General features: G+C 33.3%; 1 protein-coding gene and 1 non-coding gene across 2 annotated transcripts in view; both read left to right on the top strand.

Moving 5' to 3' along the window:
• The window catches only part of LOC100377243 (dynein axonemal intermediate chain 7 homolog), a 47,542-nt gene extending 27,122 nt beyond the window's left edge, over nucleotides 1-20,420 (top strand). Inside the window, exons 2-17 of the mRNA XM_002738892.4 lie at nucleotides 3,196-3,292; nucleotides 6,195-6,286; nucleotides 6,745-6,849; nucleotides 8,837-8,977; nucleotides 10,566-10,712; nucleotides 13,124-13,227; nucleotides 13,915-14,203; nucleotides 14,288-14,393; nucleotides 14,692-14,847; nucleotides 15,245-15,413; nucleotides 15,516-15,622; nucleotides 15,748-16,013; nucleotides 16,755-16,826; nucleotides 17,704-17,853; nucleotides 18,307-18,408; nucleotides 19,950-20,420. Of these exons, the coding sequence (XP_002738938.1) occupies nucleotides 3,196-3,292; nucleotides 6,195-6,286; nucleotides 6,745-6,849; nucleotides 8,837-8,977; nucleotides 10,566-10,712; nucleotides 13,124-13,227; nucleotides 13,915-14,203; nucleotides 14,288-14,393; nucleotides 14,692-14,847; nucleotides 15,245-15,413; nucleotides 15,516-15,622; nucleotides 15,748-16,013; nucleotides 16,755-16,826; nucleotides 17,704-17,853; nucleotides 18,307-18,408; nucleotides 19,950-20,087 (2,241 nt within the window). The 3' untranslated portion in view covers nucleotides 20,088-20,420. The remainder of the gene's footprint in view (nucleotides 1-3,195; nucleotides 3,293-6,194; nucleotides 6,287-6,744; nucleotides 6,850-8,836; nucleotides 8,978-10,565; nucleotides 10,713-13,123; nucleotides 13,228-13,914; nucleotides 14,204-14,287; nucleotides 14,394-14,691; nucleotides 14,848-15,244; nucleotides 15,414-15,515; nucleotides 15,623-15,747; nucleotides 16,014-16,754; nucleotides 16,827-17,703; nucleotides 17,854-18,306; nucleotides 18,409-19,949) is intronic.
• On the top strand, nucleotides 12,545-12,621 carry Mir2012 (microRNA mir-2012). The gene has a single exon (NR_037562.1). It is a non-coding gene; the product is annotated as a microRNA mir-2012 (primary transcript).
• Nucleotides 20,421-22,085: the final 1,665 nt, after the last annotated feature.

Below are 22,085 nucleotides of genomic sequence, written 5' to 3' on the forward strand. Positions count from 1 at the left end.
CAAAGACATAACATTTTGATTTTAATATACAAGTTGAATAGTACATGAAGCTTGATAAAATTGACACAGTCAACACTTCTGCCATGCTACTTCCGATCATTTATAGCCTCTATGATATTATTCATGTTTAAATAATATGTGTATTCTTTCTACCATCTTATTGTCTTGTGATGCAATTACATAATATTAACTTGACCATTATGAATATATTTATAATCTATTCATAATCAAACTTGAGATGATGACCATACATATTAGGTTACATTCATTGAATGTGTTGACAACATTGCTCTGAGATGTTTGGACTAATTTCATTCAAACTTGAGATGATGACCATACATATTAGGTTACATTCATTGAATGTGTCAACAACATTGCTCTGAGATGTTTGGGCTAATTTCATTCAAACTTGAGGTGATGATCATACATATTAGGTTACCGGTATATTCATTGAATGTGTCAACAACATTGCTCTGAGATGTTTGGGCTAATTTCATTCAAACTTGAGGTGATGAGCATACATTTCGAGTTATATTCATTGAATGTGTCGACAACAGTGCTCTGAAATGATTGGGCTAAGTTTATTCAAACTTGAGGTGATGAGCATACATTTCGAGTTACATTCATTGAATGTGTCGACAACATTGCTTTTAGATGATTGGACTAATTTCATTCAAACTTGAGGTGATGATCATACATATTGGGTTACATTCATTGAATGTGTCGACAACATTGCTCTGAGATGATTGGACTAATTTTATTCAAACTTGAGGTGATGACCATACATATTGGGTTACATTCATTGAATGTGTCGACAACATTGCTCTGAGATGATTGGACTAATTTCATTCAAACTTGAGGTGATGACCATACATAATGGGTTACATTCATTGAATGTGTCGACAACATTGCTCTGAGATGATTGGGCTAATTTCATTCAAACTTGAGGTGATGAGCATACATTTCGAGTTACATTCATTGAATGTGTCAACAACATTGCTTTTGGATGATTGGACTAATTTCATTCAAACTTGAGGTGATGATCATACATATTGGGTTACATTCATTGAATGTGTCGACAACATTGCTCTGAGACGATTGGATTAATTTCATTCAAACTTGAGGTGATGATCATACATATTGGGTTACATTCATTGAATGTGTCGACAACATTGCTTTTAGATGATTGGACTAATTTCATTCAAACTTGAGGTGATGATCATACATATTGGGTTACATTCATTGAATGTGTCAACAACATTGCTTTTAGATGATTGGACTAATTTCATTCAAACTTGAGGTGATGATCATACATATTGGGTTATATTCATTGAATGTGTCCACAACATTGCTCTGAGATGATTGGACTAATTTCATTCAAACTTGAGGTGATGATCATACATATCGGGTTATATTCATTGAATGTGACAACAACATTGCTCTGAGATGATTGGACTAATTTCATTCAAACTTGAGGTGATGATCATACATATCGGGTTATATTCATTGAATGTGATGACAACATTGCTCTGAGATGATTGAGCTAATTTTATTCAACCTTGAGATGATAACCATACATATTGAGTTACATTCATTGAATGTGTCGACAACATTGCTCTGAGATGATTGAACTAATTTCAGGTTACAGGTTCATAATATTGTTTTCTGTTATTCCATATGACTAAGTGCAGGTGGGCATTTTTAAAGTTGTCAAAAAATTCTGATAAATGAATTGTTAATTTTTAACTTTATCTTGACGACTTCATAATCACATAATTTCAAATGTTAGATACATTTGCACACTATAGTGCTTTTGCATAATAATAATACAGCTATTCATGGAACAGTAAATTCTATTCTTTTCAGTGGTAGATGTATAATAATGATGTATACTATTCACAGTGAACAATTATTATACACCAGTTAAGACATGAAATATTATCGCTCACTCAACATGTGTCAACATGAAACCTATTTGTTTTTTGCACTTATAAGATTCAATTAATAAATTTAATTGTTGTTTTCAAAATTAGATGGAGGTACATATGTGTATCTACCGATATACTACTTTGTGCATTTGTTGTTGGATATTGTTATTGTTCAGCTTTAAGGGATTTTGATATGCCAAATTTTCAAAATGAGTGTACACTGTTATGCTGTTTAAATTCATCATAAAACCATTTCCTTTTATCAGCATAGTCATAAATTATTATACATTTGACTGGGTATTTGGAATGTCCATAAATCCACATTTGCTAGCACATTTTTGTTTGCTGCCTGTGAACAACAAGTTCAACTGACTTCTGGGAGTGGTCAACATAGATGTGCTGTAAACACTTTCTTATATTCTATACTTAAAAGATGTATTGTCTGCATTTTTTTGAAGCTTGCATGTGGAAGTAAATGTGTCATGAACACATATACTGGTAGTACCTGTTTGTACGGTATATTTGTGACCGTATGATCAGCATTTTTAGGAAGTCATCACAAGAACTCCCAATTGAAAATTTGAAGACAATTATATTATAAAATTTAAAGTTGATCAGTGTGAAGCATTATTTTTGTACTGGAATTAAGGCTCCTTATTTCTGAATTGTATTGGTCAACTCTTTTTAACTCATTGAATTACATACTTGATATAAGTTGTTATATTAGCAGTCAGCAGAACCAGATTTTGAAACAGCCATGATGCATGATATTTTGGTATGGCGAACAAAAATTACTGTGCAGCAAAATTTATCAGGAACTGGTACAGATATTCCAATTCAACTCTGACATCATTTTACTACATACCCTTCATTAAAATATAGAAGATATAATGCAACCCTAAAACTCTCCAATAAGATTGTGATTCCTCTATATATTCGTTACAATGAATCTAGACATTTTTAATAGAGTCTTCCTATATTATAAATTGCTTTTCTCAGTCTATTCTGGGATGACTTTCATCATATGCTTCAGTGAGTTATTTCGATTCACTTGGCTCTGGAGACAGTGCTTTCCCACTGGTACCTAATTATATTAGAATAATTATATTTGACCCAGGATTCTCAATTTTATAAATGATTATTCATTTTGACAGTTAGAATGATCCTAAATTAATTTTGTTTTTAGTCACTTTTTTTTGGATCTTCTGAAGCTGGTCTAATGGGTATAGAAATAGATAATTATATCAGGTCAATTCTATTTTTTTAGCCACCAAAAGCCAAAAGTGGTAAGAAGGGTAAACTTTCCAAAGCTGAGAAAGAAAAACAGAAAAAAGAGGAAGCGGAGAGAAAAGCAAAAGAAGAAGGTGAGTGTATTTATGGTAGTTGAATTTAACCTGTTGGAAACTCTTTTGTCTAAGACTTGTGTTTTGCCACAGAACAAATTACATATGTCATTAATTTCTTATTGCTTCAAAAAAATCTCAGTCTTAATTTTGAACCCCAAACTGTAAGAATTTACTGTATATTAATGCTAGTACATGTAGTAGGACAAATATGTCATAAAACAACTTTTAATGGACTCATTCGGTGACAAAGTTCATAAGTATTCTTATTGATGTATATCATTTTTTGATAGTATCTATCTCTTGATATTTATTACTAAGGTTATCGTTAATGTAGATTAGTTACCATGTCACGTAACATGCAAACAACTTATCAATTCATATGTATGCAGTATACACACTATGAAATTGTTTATTAGTTAATGTGTAAACTCTGCTAATGGTTCTGTGAATGACATATCCAGCTAATCAAGCAAGTATCATATGGGGCAATGTACAGTTAGGTAAATGACATGCCACTGCTACACAGACATCTGCTAATTCTCCTGTATGGCTGCATGTGAGTGATTATACGGCAACCACAATGTAATTCAGCATCAAAATTGCAACTCTTATTCACAAAATAGCAGACTGCTTGCTCAAAAGTATAGTATAGTGTATTATAATATTTGCATTTCAAATTCAAATAGAAGTGATAAATATAATTGTAAATGGTCTTTGATCCTACCCTTCTTTGGATCATTTTAAACCACATATCAGACATTTAATGTGTAACGTGGATGTTGAATTATTTCCTCTGCATACCAGTCTTTTCAACTTACTTATCTACATAACCTTATTATGAAATGTTATTATTAGCATTTTTTTCCCCTCTACATTTGTACTTTTGATAGCTATATATTTATTTGCATGCACATATGCCGCATAAAATTTATGATATCACTATGACGTGCTTAGTAAATTTATCTTTTATGTGAATTACATTTACTTTGTCCTACCAAATTTGTCTGTATGTAAGAAATATCATGATTTTAGATCACTTACCTGGTACAACATACACGTACAATCAATTGTACAAAAACAAATTGCTTAATTAGCTGCATATTTAATCAGTTTGAATAAAAATAGACGAAGATAACTAGTTGTTATTCCATTGAAAGGAGCGGTATGCTCATTCTCTCCAGAATTATTAAATTATAAAAATGTGCCAAATTTTGCACCAATATGTTTTACAGTTTTTGAAAAAAATTATGAATTGTTTTTATTGCTGACTTGGTATTAAGATAATGAATGAATATGTTATAGCAGCCAGGATTAAATCATGGGCTCCAGATTTTTAATACAGGCGGATTTCACCTAAGGCAAGTTGGTTTTATTTGCAAACGCCTACCCCTCAGTGGATGTGTAGAATAAATATATCAAGATGAAGTTTACTGAATTGTCTGAATAGGTGTTAGTCAGTCAAAAGTGATATTAAAGTGTAAAATATTTCCCTTTAAACAAGTAAATTGTAAAGTCTCCTTTCTGTAATTCTAGAAAGGCAAGAATATTGAATCGACTTCTAGACACCATATTATCTCAGTTTTATTGGTTTTAATATTAACAATATCATGGAGACAGCCAGTTAATTTCTCCAACTTGACAGGCTGCTACTATTTTTAATAATTTCATTTGTGGCCTTGTAAATATTGTTTTGTTCAGTATCCTATATAACATCTTATAATGTTGATTGATGTATGACAGGTATCTAATATAAATACATAATTATAATTTTGCATATTGCCCAGCTGCCATTGCTGTTTGACTGCAGTGACATTTCTGTCACAGGTGCTTTATATACTCATCATCACTGATTATTATACATTTGACCCTCAAAATTCATTTACATGCTGGTGACAGTAAAAATATACACATTTTATTTAAATATAACTTTGAATAGTGATGCAGCTGTCAAAATTGATGCAATATTGATGTTGAAATGAGTATTTTTGCATAACCCACTTATTTTGTTTGAATTGAAAATTTGTGGTGTTGGGTTGAATAGTTTCTTCAATAAATTTTTTAAGTGATTGTTTGCCATTAATACTTTATATTATACTAATCTGATTAAGATATCCTCAATTTTGTTAATTGTTTTACCTGGAGAAAACTAAATTGTAAAGATGCTGCTCGTCCTGAGTATAAAAACTATCAAGCACCTGTCTAATTGTTTAATGTAGATCTGTCATTACCATGGTACCAGCTCAGTCAATAACCTTGAAGGTGTGATGAACTTTGAAATATTCTGCCAGGTGTCATCATCTCATTGGAGCTGTTGATAACATTATCTATGTCAATTCTCTAGATCCTAGCCCACAAAAACCAAGATTAACAATATGCTGTGCTGAGAAATACACAACACAACAGCTGTATCTGTCAGTAATGATGGCTATAATATTCACACACTACAAGATTGAGTGTTCAGTTTTAAAAGTCAGAATTTAATTTTAATATATGAGGCAGGTCTAATTTGGTTTTTCTGTTTTTTGAATTTCCATAAAAATTTTCATCCTGTCAAATAAATAATGCCAACTCTGTGTTGAATACTAATGGTTACCCCGAAATTGCATTTCAATATAGAAGCATTTTCATCAGTAGCTTCTGTGTGGAGAATATGATAAATCTCTATCATCAATAGACATCTAATGAATTACCCATGTATAAAGGCAGGTTTGAAATTCCAGATCAAAAAAAAAGAAGAATGAATGCCACCTTGCATCCCTGCATCATTAAAAATGTGAAAGCCAACTTGAAGCCTGCATTGTGTTTTTGTTAATTTGCATGTTACATAACTATGATTGGGAGAAATCTGCATAGGAACAATAGAGGGTATATAATGCCATAGCTAGCACTGAGGTTTCATTTCACTACTTTCATTTCATAGAAGAAGCACGACTGAAGGCTGAGGAAGAAGAGAAAGAACGTCAGGAAAGGGAGAAACAAGAAAGAGAAGAGCGGGATAAAATTGATGCTGAGGTGAGGCTTTTTGCTTTTCAGTATTTCTTTTTTTTTTTTTTACCTGTGGAGGGAATATGTCTTTGTTTGATTTTATATCATCAGAAAGGCAAATGCTCTTGGGATGATTAATATCTATGAAATATTGAATATATCCAATTAGTTATCTTTTTACTAACCATCATGTGTCTGGTTTATAATGAGATTATTTTCATAGAATCTGCTAGCATTTTTTGTCTCATTTTTGGTTATTGTGCCTGCTGTTTTTTTGGTGTGGCTTCTTGTAATTTTGAAAACCTCTGACTTGCCTGTCATTGATTGTTTTTTTTTTTTTTTTTTTATCTTTGAGTTTCTGTTTTTCATGGTGAATGTTAGACTACATGTAGTGTCCATGAAATTACCCGGTAGTTGTTCACCCCATTCTGTCTTGTAGTCCTTGTGCATCTGACTTCTCGTCTATTTTTTACTTGCCGTTTCAGGAGAAGAAACAACATGCTGCCGAAGTAGGACAATTAAACTCAATCTTGGAAGGCAATTTGACAGCTTTGCAGAATCAACATGCAGAAAGGCGAGCTAAAGCAAAGGTTAGTAGAAAATCTCAGTACAACATGACATGTTTGCAAATTTTATTTCTGTGACCCTGTGTTTAAAGTGATTGCATTACATCTTGCCATCATGTGGATTGGCTGCTGTTCGACAATGCTCGATCTATATAAAATTGACAGCAAAATTGAATTTCATGGACGGTGAAATTATTTATCCATTCTTTTTTAAGTTTGATAGAATCCATTTTCACGCAACAAAAGAAACACTTGTTGCTGTGGTGACAATCAGGCTATGGTTAGGATATGATTAATGCATTTGCTGACTATCAATTGTTTAAAAATAGATTGTTTCATCTCTCCTAATGCAACTATAGCCTGTGTTATGTCATTGCATTGGTGTGTTGTAGTTTGTTTAATCTTCTTTAATGAAGACCGCTTGTAAGAGTTGCATAGAATTATCAAGCTACAAGAAAAATTTTTTTTTTTTTCCACTGTCAATTTCAAAGAAATCTAGCATTCAAGGATATACAATACTAAAAAAATCTTATAAATGGGTTATGTGCATTATATTTTGTATGCAGTTAGCATGCCTTTCATATTCTAAATTGACAAGTGAATATTAAAATAAGCATCTTCTATACAACAGTGATAAATGCCAGATAGGATGAGAGAGAATCGTCGATTGTGTATAAATGGCACTAATGGCTTGTATTCATTTTTAACTCCGCTGTTGACTTTGTCGAGCAGAGCTTATCATGTGAGTGATTGTCAGTGTCAATGTTTTACTTTTTCGACTTCTTCTTGAAAACTACAAGCCTGAATGATTTGATACTTGGTATATATGTACCTTGGGTAGACCTCTTAGATTTGTTCATTTCATGATCATATCTTCAATTCTCTAATTTTGGTGAATATTTTTGTCATTTTTGGTAAAAAGTGATATTTTAAACTTCTTGTTAAAAACCGCAATTGCTTTGATATTACATATATAGGTACTACATGTGGACCTCCCTTGGATTTGTTCATTTTGTGATGATATTCTCAATTCTCTAATTTTGGTGAATATTTTTGTCATTTTTGGTAAAAAATGATATTTTAGACTTTTTGTTTGTCTGATTACAATACATATTGTTCATTTTCTAATGATGTCTTCAGCTCTTTAATTGAAATGTGCATTGCTAACAGCAGAGCTATCTCAGCCGACAGGCTGCTTGTTGTGTTTTAACACTGTCGTGCTGAAAATGAAATATATCAACTTTTGTATTTTCTTTCTGCATCTATCCTTGCTTCCCTGCTGAGCGTCGTATTTTTAGTTTGTCATTTTTAATGTAGATAAATTAATCAATAATTTAGCCAGATATTCATAATATGGCAAACTCAATAATTGCAATTTTTTTTTAAAGTCTAATACTGCAAGGCATCTTTCTGTGCATATGTTTTATAAAGGAGTCTTGTGCATGGTATGAAAAGAATGAGTTAAATTTAAAATGCATGCCTGTTGCATCAATCCATTTCTGCATGTGAAGCCTGTGAAATTACTAGGTCCTGTAACATGTACTTGACCCCTCCCCTCGCCCTGCCCCCCATTTCCAATGTCCTGATCATTGAAAGGATACAAAATAACCAGTATTATCAAATTTTAATTATTTATCAAAAGAATGCAGAATCTAAAACTTGTTCTCTGCTAGCTTTGCCTTTTTTGATTTTAGTCCAATATTTACTTTACTTTGTAATATTTACCTCTGTTGCTAATTTATCTAGCAAGCAAAGCCGGATAAATGTTGTGCTCATTTGATTTTATTGCTGTTGCACAATACTATATTGCTTCTACTAGAGGCACTTGCATAAATGATCCATCTATGGTCGCGAGTATACAATAAATACTATATTTATGTGATTGTATTGGAGATGTGCTTCTTCTGGTGTAAATACGGTATTCCCAGAAAGTGTTGGGGGTCATCATGCCCTCGTATATTACAAATTTTGTACAATTTTTAACTGGTGTATAACTGTCACTTGACTATAGTGGGAGCGGTACATGCTGTGTGATGGTAGCCCAGATCCAACTAATCCAGGCGAGATTAACACCTATATGAACCTGTGGCGAGAAGATGACACAAAAAATACCATTGACTATGTACTGAAGGAGAGCAAATCGACCTTTCGGGTAAGTACATCACAGCACAGCAAATTTGAGGTTACAAACCCATAAGGTACATGTATGTGGTAAATAATGTAAATTTAGTACTGCACAATAAGTCCAACTAGAATAACTTTCTGTTGGGAATTTTTTTTTTTATTTCAATAAAATGTCGGGGGAAAATATTGTGCTACCAGGTACTGGATTAAAGTGTGTAATTATTGCAGATTTTAATATTTAAAAAAAAATGCATTGAAATCGATGTAATCAACAAAGTCCCTCTGATAGAGGAACTGTGAATCAACAAATGCTGCTCAATGCTGATAACGGAACCTCAATGTTATGTTAAAATCAATAATGTATCTTGCTTAATTTTAACAATAGCTCAAGGCGCAGACTAATTCTTGCTGATGGGGCTAAAATTTGTCAGCTTACTGAATTTTTGTATTTGTGTTTACACTTGTGCATAAACTAAATATTATCATGGCCCAGCTTTGAAATATGGTAGCCCAGCCAGCTGATTATTTTTAAGGTATATACATTTTGTACTGGCTGTATTTTGCTGCACACAGTTGTTGGTTATCGGTTTTGTTGAGGATTAACTATTAAAATGAATGCTATGTGTTTATTTACAAAATGAGTCGCGAAGTACATATTTCAATTTTTCTTGTAGACAATGCATTTTGTGCATTGTTTCAATATAATATTTAAATTTTCCTAATGGTGTTTATTTCCTAGTTGATTTTGTGATCGCCACAGATTGAAAGTAGTGAAGTATTTGAAAGACTAGTGTTAATTAAATATTCTGTAGCTGTTCTTTTCTAATTTTTCACCCATCCACTCCCTGATAATTTTTGACTCTTCCTGCTAAATTAAATTATTCATTCATTTTTTGGCCAAAATTCGAAAATCACTCCACAATATAAACTTGTCAGATTTTGATTCACTGATTCATAATGTTCACGTCTTTTATATCAACAAAATGTTTCCTTTCTTGTAATATTCTGCAGTCATTAAAGAACATTAAAATCAAGCAAATATTTGACAGTAATGTACTAATATTTACTGAAGCATGAATGCTTTTGATTTATTGCTATCAATTTAAATTGGTCCTATTTCCTGTGTATACAATTATTAATAGCTAGTCTAGGTCTAGATGAAACTCCTGCATATATCCTATTGAAAGTGGGGTGTGTGCTGTATCCCTTATCTCCTATAGTTGACATATGAACTTGAGGAAATAATCGGATATTGTATTGAGAATTTATTTTTCAGTGAAACTAGATTTAATAGTTATCGTGTTGGGGGGGGGTGGTAAGTACTCAAGGCAACTAGATATGCTAGCACTACATTTCTATACATACCACCAGCTTACAAGTCACTTGACATCAAAAACAAATCTTATACGGCACTTAATAAGTATTTCACTGTAAAAGTGCCAATTGACATCCTGTTAGAAGAATTTAATAAGAAATTGAACCATTTGGATGTATTTCTGTTGAAAGTGTGGAGGTGTCATTGACTTGCATATTTACTATTATACCACATAGTTAAATTGCGTGAATAGTTATTTTGCTAATATACAATAGCAACATTTGGTCTATTCTACCAATAGCTGATAGAAGAGTTGTGGTACCTTCTTGAAGACACCCCAGAAGAAGAGCTTAGTGATAAAGAGATATCACACTATAAAGACACCATTGTCGAGTTAGAAAATCTACTTTCATTGAAACTAGACACTGCAACTATGGAATTATTAAAGGTGAGTTTCTATGATTGGTGTGCCTTGGGCAAATAACACAGCAATTTATGGATAATATTGATGTACGTTGTAGGTCATGGGGTCTAAAAAGTCAGGATTTGATATGCACAAAGATCTATTCAAATGCATTCTTGTTTGAAACATTAGCCAGAAGAAATAGTGCAATTGTCAGAAATACTGTGTAGCATTAGATTATTAGTTGTCTTTTATTTTTGCAGAAGACCTACATAAAAAGTAATGTAGTCGATGAATATGCAGTAGTTTCCTTCACAAACTACCGTAATGAATTTATAATCTTTGAAATGTACATGCACTACGAGATTTCCTAAAACTAAACGCAGTGACATTTTTTTCTTCAGAATTCTAATGCTGTACATGCACATGACTGAAGGTGGCATGAAATTCCAAATTTTGCATCAGTTAGTGACCAGTGCATTAAGATTTTCATTGAATAAATGGAAATGTATTATCTATGAGAATAAATTAAGACAATTCTGACATTTGTAGCAATGCTCGGCTTCATAATTTGATGAATTTGTCATGGAATTGTGACAGTCAACTGCTAACTAAGGAGTGGTATTTTGTAGAGTTTTACAGCTGCTAAACTAGTGCATGATAGCATCATTGGCCCTTTAGCCTTCTGGCTGTACAGTATAATGATTGATTGTATGCCATGTGAGGAAGCTAGGCTTGCAACTGACTATATTAGATAAATCATGCTACAAAATGCATTCACTGGTCCCAATGACAAGTTGTATGCTAAGCTGGGTCATTCAGAGTTTGGCAACAGATGCTATTGCAGAATCAGTTTTCACTACATAATTTGTTTTCAGTTCATTAATTTTTTGCTCATTGCTCTGATATTTTATTTTTCTTCAGACAACTTTTTATGAAGCTGCCCTTGAAAGTCTCAAACCGGTATTTTTTTATTGCCCCCTTTTCGCCTCCTTAATATTGATATCCTTCAAAGTATTCATTGCATGGTATTTTTTAATGGTTTATAAAAATCACGAAAGGTTTGGATGCACCCGCATGTGAAAATTGTCCTTTTGTATTGAAAACTCATTGTGAATTTCCCAAATCTTTCCTTCCTTGTTGGTTGGTGTTCAAAAATCAGTTTTCAGATTTTAATCAGTGTGGTGCCATTTGGCAAATGATTTCATGATTTGTATAGTGTGCTGTCCCTTTATTGGATTTTACTCTAAATTTTGCTACTTGTTGAATTGCAAAATTGTTTGTAGCAAGTACCAGACGATGTAGTTTCAGAAACAAGTGAAGACGACATAATGGATATTCTTATGGTATATAAATGTTAAATCTTAACTTTTAAACCCATGCAGTGTTCCATTTGGTTTTAGTCTTGTTAAACCCTGGATTCAAGCATGTTGCATTCCTCTAGTGTATGTTCCCATCCCAGGATTATATCAAAGAGACTTGTGTGTGTGTATATATACCTATTTTACAATGTTCTAGTTTTGTTGCATTTAATTATACTATTTGGTTGCACTTTTTTTTTCCTCCACATTGATGATTGCTATTACATTTTTTTTTAATGTTGTGAACCTAATTAAATTCATCTAAACTGTTTGATTCCTTTCCCAGTGATTTACAGGGCTTCTGTTTTCCCAAGTTTTATACCCCATAAAACAATATACTTGCATTTCGCCATATAATCGCCAACCTACCTTGAGTGAAACATTTAGTTACTTTTACATATCACATACTAGGCAAGCATCTACCGGTAGTTGTATAATACCAGCTTTGCAACGCAACTTACGACAGGATGATCAGTGTTGCAGCTAAGCCAACCAATTGACAGCAAGTAGTCGGGCATATTACTTGGTAGTACTGGCATATGGACATTGGTGATTTAACTCAATGTTCATATTTCAGTATTTCCAAGTGAGATGCATTTTGCAGTCGAAGTCATCCACCACCAGTCACGCTTGACCACCAGTTGATTACTTTTCCTCTTCACTTTTTGTTCATTTTTATTTTCACTGATCAATTCCAACTGACATTTATATTGAATCGCATCTTTATTTAATACTTCACTATCTGTAAATTACACTATCCACATTTACAATTAACTTTCCCTTTCTGTATTCTAAAATGCTTCTTTCTGCTGCTGCTATCAACCTAAAAAAAAATTAAAAAGCAAACTTCTTGTGATGTAAGTCTGATCAACTAGGTTATTTTCTAAACCCCTATTTATTAGAATGCTTTAGATTTTTAATTTTTTGTGAGTGTTCATTATGAAAAAATGCTCATTTTAGTGTACACCAGTACTAAGCACAAGAAAATGTCATGATTCCTGGTAATAAATATTGTTTGTAGATAACGTTATTTGAACATACTAGACCCCCCTCAATAATTTCATGCCTTAATTGCCTTTTCTGTCAACTCGCTAGGATGCATCCACTGAGGCAGATCCAGAAACAAGCAACTTGCAGATTGTAAAAGAAAGCGATCAAATTATTATGATGCTGTGGGGAAATCTCAATAAAAACCCAAGGTAAATTAATCATTTCTACTGTAACAAGAGTAATTCAGAAATCTACATGAAGCGGTGAATTGCATCAAAACCAATCAAAGTTGCAATTTGCAGATGCCTCCTTCACTGTGCAACTGGTCCTCAGTTCAATGTCTACTGCATCTCGATTTGATCAACTTGGAGTGATATGCTTGTGTTGGGTTTGCTATAGATGAACTTATTGGAGTCAACCAAGACCAATCTTGTAGCTATAAAACACATTGAAATGACTACCAATCGTTTCAATAAATAAGCTCAAATCACAAACTAGCACACCTTTAAAACTGTTAATCTCTTAATGCACTTTACTTGTACATGCCTGTCTGCTGAATTAGAAACAACTTGAATTGGCAAATTCGGAAGAAAGATGTGTTTAACTATTTTCAGCAAGCTGGCATTTCACAGAAAATGTGATTGTTGGATGCATGTTTTTGAGGACATTAATTAAAGTTAATGAATTCCATCATTAAATTTTATAGAAAATTTTGTTACCACACATTTGATTGTTGTATGCATTTGTACTACCATATCGAGCTTTGCCATTCTAGTTTTAGCTAGTATTGTTACCATTGAATTTGTTGCAAATAGTTGTATCAACTGCAAGCATAAGTTGCCTTCAGTGTCATTGATGATCTGTACACTTTTTTTTTTTTTTTTCTCTTAAAATAGATTCAAAACTTTTGAATTTGAGGAACAGAAATTTGCATTTGAGCTTCCCAAACAACTAGCAACAGCTGATATAGCAATACGTATTATCCACACAAAATATGACCATCTGTCTCATCTATGTCGGACGTACTTTCCAAAGAAGAAAAAAAAGCCTTTACCGAAGCCACCGCCATCACCAGAACCTGAAAAAGAAGAAAATCCAGATGAAGAGAAGAAAGAAGGTGATGAGGAAGATGGAGAAAATGAAGAGGATGGCATTGCTGGCGATGAGCAGAAACAAGATTCTGAGGTAACCAATCTTGTACTCTCAAGTAACCTGAAATTATTGAAACTAGTCTTGTGTGGTAATTAATAAAACTTTCCTTTTGTGTAGGATGCAGCTGGAGATGAAGAAAAACAAGGTGAAAAAGATGAAGATGGTGAGAAAAAAGATGACGAGGCAAAAACTGGTGAAGATGCAAAGATAGAACCCGAGCCAGGTTTGCATAGTACTATACTTGTTACTAAATAGTTGGTGCATTTCATATTAAAACTGCATGGTGCAAAAACTTGTAGTAGTCTCGTAATTTGCTTGTGCCATAACCTGCATTAAGCTGCTGGGTTTAAGTGTACGCTGTTGTATCTCCGACAAACTCTTGTTCCTGTACATTGTGTTCTTCCACAAAGAAATATCTTTTCTGAACTTCTATACAAATTATACTACCGTATATAAAGATTGAACTGAGTATTCACCAATGTGCATGAATTTAGATATTTAAAAGCATTTCTTTTTTATAGTTGCTCCTGAAGAAGAGGAGGAAGAGGAAGAAATTGAGGAAGATGAGGATGTAGTAGATATGAGGCAATATCAAGCATTGGGTGGAGTCATTCATTATGATTTATTACAGTTGCCGCCACAACCGAAGACTGTCAAAACCTGGTTAATGACACAAGGTAAATTAACATTCTAATCCAAATACTTAATGAAATTCAGTCCTGTCATCATGATAAGTTTGTTTTTTTTACTTCGAACATATAAGTTTATTGAGACTTGGTACATAGGCAATATATTATTTCACAAAGATGCAACTTGATATTTTTATTGCACATTTCTGCTCATAATTTGTATTGTCCATTTTGGGCCAAACTAAATAAATGGGTTACTCGGTTGATTTGTCACAATGAATTCTTTAATTGTTAACTGGCAGCCAATTTGCCTATTTTGTTAGGTGTAGAACTGGTACATGCACTTGTACAAAAAAGCATAGGAATGCTGGTAAATACAAGAACAGGTGTACGACCCCAATGGCTCGTTTCTTGATAATTAATCATTATAATAAATTTCTACCAGTTGTATCAAATGAATTAAAGAGGATACCATATCCTGGCGGTGATGCAAAATTGGGTCAGACTTTATCAGGAACCTTGACAATGGGACAGACCTTGGACCCAAAAGCTGTTGCTACTGCTGCGGCTGTTGCAGAAACTTTAGGTGCTCCGCCTGTAGGACTTAGTTTCACGTAAGTTGTGAAGTTCATATTGCTATCTAAAGTAGTTAAGATTATTGCTCTTGGTGTTGATCATGGTATTTATAAAATGTGCAAATCCTCTCATCCCTGCAGCCTTCCAGCAAATGTACTATTCTGTGAAGAGCCACAGATGGCATACTGGTCACATGAGGGCAAGCACTGGAGATTGGATGGTTTTGCGGACATCAAATATGATGAAGGTAATATAGAATATAATCTTGAATAGTTGACTCGGTGTAGATGTGTATTGCGAGTTAGTTTTGTACCCTCTGTCTGTTAGTGATGGATATAAAATTGACCAATGCAATGTTTTGAATTTTTGCAGATAAACGTACATTGTCCTTCAAAACAATTAACTTTGGACCACTGGTTTGCATCCAGGACAAGCACATTAACATGCCATTCCAAAGCTGGGAGTTAAGACCACGCAAGATGAACAACGCCCTCCTTACCATAATTGCAGCAATAGTGGAAATAGAAATTGAGATTAAAGATGACTTGTGCTGTTTCAGACAACCAGCAGATGCAGAAGTGAAAACTGAATTGGAAGAGTACAAGGAGAAATGGGTAACTCCTAGAGAACTTATAAAAGTAAGTTTGATCATTGCCAAGATGAGCATTGGAATATTACTCCTCTGTTATGATTCTTAAAAAAATGAATTTTAATACATCAAATTCTAAGTATGTACTAGCGATGTCTCCAAAGATGTCTTGTATTCACCTATTTTGACACGTTCTTAATGCATAATATTATACATATGCATATCAATTTGTTTCATGACCTGATTCAAGATGGCCGAATGGCAGCCATTTTCTACAAAAATATCATCAAAATGCGAATTTCTGTATACGGTTGGATTTTTTTTTTTCAAACTTTCTACATACGTTGGACATTATAGATGAACGTCATTTTGTTTTTCAGATAAAATTTAAAATGGCTGACTGGTGGCCATTTTGTTTTAATGAATGTGGTTCTTGTGCCATATCTCTGCCATGCTTTGACTGATGTTCAAATTTTATATATTCATTATACATCATGTAATAGATGTATTGGTTTAATTTGATTTAAAATGGCCGAATGGTGGTCATTTTTGTGCTAAAAAATCATCAAAAACCAAGAATTTCAGATATTACTATAAACAAAACTATAACTTAGATTTGATAACTAACGATGACTGTGCCATGCATGGCTTGTATATTTGTCCTATAACAAGATATGATGTGTTGTGAATTTAATTCAAAAATAGAAAAAAATTGTCAGTAAAATTCCAACATGTTGCAATTACTGATACAAAGAACACTGCTAAAATCTGTTATTTCTCATTTCATTAGATGCTGCGTACAGCTGGAGTTGACCTCTTTCCAGATAACGATTCCAAGAAGTATGTCAGCATAAGTGAAAAGGTAGAATTTTTCAGATAAAATCAGATAGTCATAGATGTACTGTTAATTACAGGTCTCATTCCACACATGTACTATATACATGTAGTAACAACATTACTATATAGCTACCTTGTGATTTAAAATTGAAACAAAAACGTTGTCCTCTGCAGTAGTTGAAAACACTTGATACAGTTTGTAGCGATTATTTCAACAGTTCTTTTTCTGAAATCACAAGTTATTTTTGTAAGAGGTTGTGTACAAAATGTATGTACTACCCTACAATCTCCTGGCCATAAAATGAGGAAGAATAATTGAATTGTACAAATGCAAGAAGTGCATGTTGGGTTTATGCAATAAGGCCTACAAGTTTGTTTAGCAATTGTTTTACCAAGGTACATAGTGTTGACTTGTTTAAATCTTATTTAATTTGAGATTGTCAATGTTACTTGAGTGCTTTCTCATACAAGTTTCTCCTTCAGTGTCGGGGGGGGGGGGGGAGCTGGCTCAATGGAGGGAAATAGGATTGGTATCATCAGCAAATCACTGTCGTAGGTGTTATAATTTAGATAAGGAAATTCTATGAAAAATAGTATCAAACCTTGGTAAAGTCGAAATATTCAAAGAACACAATTTCCATAAATTTTGTCCAATAATTCATAAACAAGGTTGATTAGTGCAAAATTTGTGCTATATACCTGCTGAAGCCATACTGCCGTTTATTTTTTTGTCTTTAAAAATTTTGCTTAAGGCTGATAATATTGAAATTGATCTGTAGTTTGTATGTATGGAAGATTTTATAAAAAAGGGGGTAAATTCTGTAAATTGTCCCATAGAGGGAGGGCTGAACCTTAGTCTTGAGTAAATATTATCATGTAATGTCAACGTCTTTTATTTATAGAATGAGATTGCAGAGATGGATGCTTACCAACAGATGGCGCTCACTGCCTCACATTTTGCATATTCATGGAGCAAATGGAATGCTGAAGCAGGTGATGAGAAACTAGTGATCCAAGGGTGCGAAATGTTAGAAGATGAACATGTTGTGGAAGTGAGTATGGACCCTCCCTCCCTATCTCCCTCTCAAGCAGGAAAGAGTGACCAATTTGTTCTATATATCAGATGACTTGCTTTGAGACAGAAGCCCACAAATTTTATTTGGTATATGTAATATATTTACAACAAAATGAGCCTAATAAATTAAATGTAGTTATATATAATGTATCAATTTTACTACCCCTTAACAAAATTATAAAATATTTAACATATGGGAACTGTATGTGTTTCTTTATTCACATTTATTATTGTAAATAACTAACCTTCCTGTGTCATTGCTCATAATCATTGATTGCATTTGTTTCTTCTCTCCCTTGCTATCATACAAAGGGTGAAGAGGTACATGCGTTTTTGTGGTTTTTTGCTTAGAAATCAGCTTGTTTGTGTGGGCATGCATCGATCGGATTTGGATTGATTCTATTTTGACATGTTATTTTGTTCTATTCAGGATGAATGGTCGCTGATTATGATGACTGCCCAGAGAGCTATGAAGCTAAGAATGACTGAATTTGATGAAAGTTTCTCTGAAGACTTTGCTGAAGGCACGCAGGTGTGTATTCTCACAAGCTTATACTTTTATAACTGTGATTTTGCCCTCTGCAATTAAATGTACATTTCTACGATTGATTATACATTTTCAAATTGTTCATCTATGCACAAGTTTTACCTAATTTACTTATTACCCCACTAACATTAAATCCCTCAATTTATAATGATATAGATAGATATATATCTGTTCTATTTTTATAGAAGAACCTTCCCAAATAAAAAAAAATTCTAAAATTTAAAAATATAAGAGGTCGTCACTAAACCATGTACTTTCACACTCAAGCAAGAGAATAGACATGTTGGTGAACTAGCCTTGCACTGTGAGTGTTTTATTGTTTACACTAAAGTTTTTTTCACAAATAAAAAAAAATAAAAGAACTGCAGACCACACTTCTTTATATTTATTAGTGGGCAAGCCATGTTTCCACATACAAAAATACACATAATATATTTCTATTTTATTTATTTTATTTAAAAAAAAAAAAATATTTTAGAGGCATAACAATACGACTAGATTTGGTGTCAGTTTGCTCCCAATTCATACTGGAATATTGTCAGCAATAATTAATAAAGCTTGTTCAGAAAACCATTTATTCCCGACATCATATTCAATGGCTAGTTCTCGGGATCTACAACTGTAAATAAACAGAAATCATTTTGATGCGTGGTTTTAGACGACACTGCCATATCGAACAGATATTCAACACCACCATATCGAATTTGGATTTAGCCTTACCATTTCAAGCTGCAGGGTGTCTAAACAATGACTCAACAAACAAATTTTAGCCACAATTGAACAACCAAGAAAGCAACAAATATCAGGCTGCATCTTGAAAACGAGATACAACATTACAACCAGTCATTACAAACATGAAATCCTCCACCCCTCCCAGTACACCTTACAGCATTAATGGCTCCTATACTCATTTGCATCTATGTACAACAAGCTAAGCCAATAGATGCACCTGACTCATCAAACTTTTGACCAACCACTCATTCTAAATATTGTGGAGTGAGGGTGCTATTTACTAATGAGAGGAATCTTTTAAACGAATTAAACAGATATGGAGATGTAGGTAGATATATTAGTCATAGTTTCTATCTCCTTCCACAACACTATCTACCATAATAAATTACACCTGACAAACATTTTTCACTCGTCTCGTGTGCATAGCACAGAATGCGAGTCTGTGATTTTATGTGTATACATGTCTGTCTGCTCCATTGGTATCCCAAGAACCAATCACATTTCAATGATACTTAGTACATTGGTAATACACAGAAGTGATACAAGTTATAACAGTTCATTTTAGTTATCTAATATTTATAAATTAGCCAAGTTTCAGTTCTATATTTGATATCTCTATCACTCGTCAGGTTTTAATGCAACTTTGGTGTAATCCACACGTGATTATCCATGTGTATTAATTACCTGATTTATGCAAATTAGGTATTTTCCTGATGTATCAAAACACTATCAGATGTAAATTAAATTTGCCTTGGCACTGGAATTTTTCTAAGCTTTATTTGTTTTTCTTTCAGTTCCATGCAGATTTGTATCACATGGTATGTGATTTATCAACTGAACAAGGCATAGATAGAATGAAGAGTTCCAGTTATCAGTTTGTTGATGCTGTTCATCAGTTACTCTCGGCTACTCGGGTTATTACCTATTCTTAAAGTTTCATTACATCAATCATTTCATGCATTGGTCACTGATGCAATTGTATATATACATGGATTTCCCTCCAAATTAAATTTTACTTCTCGCCGTCCAACCCATTCCAGTTGACCTGCATTACATTATTAAATTATCCTGTAAACTTGATCTAAAATGTAAAATACCTTTTTGTGAATTTGTACAGTTTTTATCTCCAGATTTTGTATGTATATTTGATGATTTGTAAATCATGATTAACTAGATTGTGCATTTTGAGTGACATTTTCACAATTTCTTGTACTTGTGTAAGTAACAGTACTACTTTGCAATAAAATTGTATGCAAATGATATAATGGTGGTCAGTTTCATTTTTATGATGTAGTGTGGGATATTGGCCACTCAGTCGATTCTTTATGGCCTTGTACCTGAATTGAAGTGCATGTAAATAGCTAGAAATAAATGAAAAAAATTCAGACATATCGTATGCTTACGAATTTTGGTAGTTTTATTTCACTATAAGATCAGATAACAATGCTTGGGTGTTCATAAATGTCTTTTTTTTAACAAATTAATTGAAGCTAAAATAATGTATTTTACAGTATGAACATGTCAGAAATGAAAGTTCATATTGACTGCATCAAACAAGCTCTGCATGCAACCTTAATTACAGTTGTGACACATTTTTACAAGTGTGGTTCACTGAAGCAAGTTTGATATTTTAACTACCTGGTATGCAACAAATGATGCAAGTATAAAATAGAGATTCCTTTGACATACAATTTCCAACCAAGGAAGAGTTGAGACTACATGCATGTACAAGTTGAATTTGCTGCTATTCACTTGATGTATGGATTTTGAAAATGTGACAGGTGGACGATATCTGAGGTGTCCATATTGGCCATCTTTTTAGCTCAGTCATCAAAAATGACAGCAGAGCTATTCGTATAGGCGATTGTCAGTATGTCAACAATTCTATTTTCAACTTCTAGTTCAATTACTTTGATACTTGGTTGATATAGCAGTGTAGGTACTTAGAGTGGGCCTCTGTTCATTTCATGATATCTTAAATTGTCTATTTGGCAAATATTTGTCATTTTTGATAAAAATTCTCAAGACTGCTAATCAATGGAGCCATTTCAACCATCAGGTCTCTTATCTATGCTGCTGACCAACAATGAAATCCTTGTATCTCGGTGTAAGCTAACCCTCATTCTCAGTCGTTTGAAGTGCCTTTGGTTGTTTATAATTAGACCAGACTTTTTTTATTCCTCGTTTCTTGAGTTTTTATAAGGGAATTTTTTTGAGTAGAGCGAAAAAAGAATAAAATTCTTCCCCCCCCCCCCCATTAGATTTGTACGATTCTCAAATAATTGTGTGATCATTGATCGGAGAGAAGAAATGAAATAACATTTTATTCCATGTATAACCTTGTTTCTCATCTGCGTAAGACTTTGGTACTTTGATCATGATACTCCCACGAAAATGCAACTTGGGTTTGTTGTGCGGCGGGCGGAAAAAAAATGAAGATAAAAATAAGTTTTTTAGCATTTTTTTGCACTTACAAGTCGGCGGGCGCGAGAAATTACGCTGAAATAAAATTTTAGTTTTATTTCATTTTCGGCTCTTGTTCATTCGGTGGGTTTGCGAAACAAGGGATAATAAGTCTGGCCTTAGCAGGGCTCAGCTTAGTTGGTGTCTGTTCACTAGAGTCAAAACTTACATACTCAATTGGACCTTGTCCTCAACTGTGGTTGAGCAAATCCTGAAGAGTTTGTGTATTTGACAGACTAACAAGTGTTGATAGTAGAACTGTACTCTTGGAATACGGGAAATGAACATATAAAAGGGCAAAATTCAGCTTGACTTGTTGCCTCAGGTTGTAAGACTAGTGGGTATTGACATTTCGTTTGGTTATTATGTGAACTGGCAAGGATGTCCAGTAGTGATTTGTGTGTAGTATTTTGAATTAACATTTGAAATTGGATTATTTAAAAAAAAAGCCACAATTTCTTAACATT

Source organism: Saccoglossus kowalevskii, chromosome 1 (assembly GCF_978046115.1).
Source record: "Saccoglossus kowalevskii chromosome 1, keSacKowa6.1, whole genome shotgun sequence".
Classification (NCBI taxonomy): domain Eukaryota; kingdom Metazoa; phylum Hemichordata; class Enteropneusta; family Harrimaniidae; genus Saccoglossus; species Saccoglossus kowalevskii.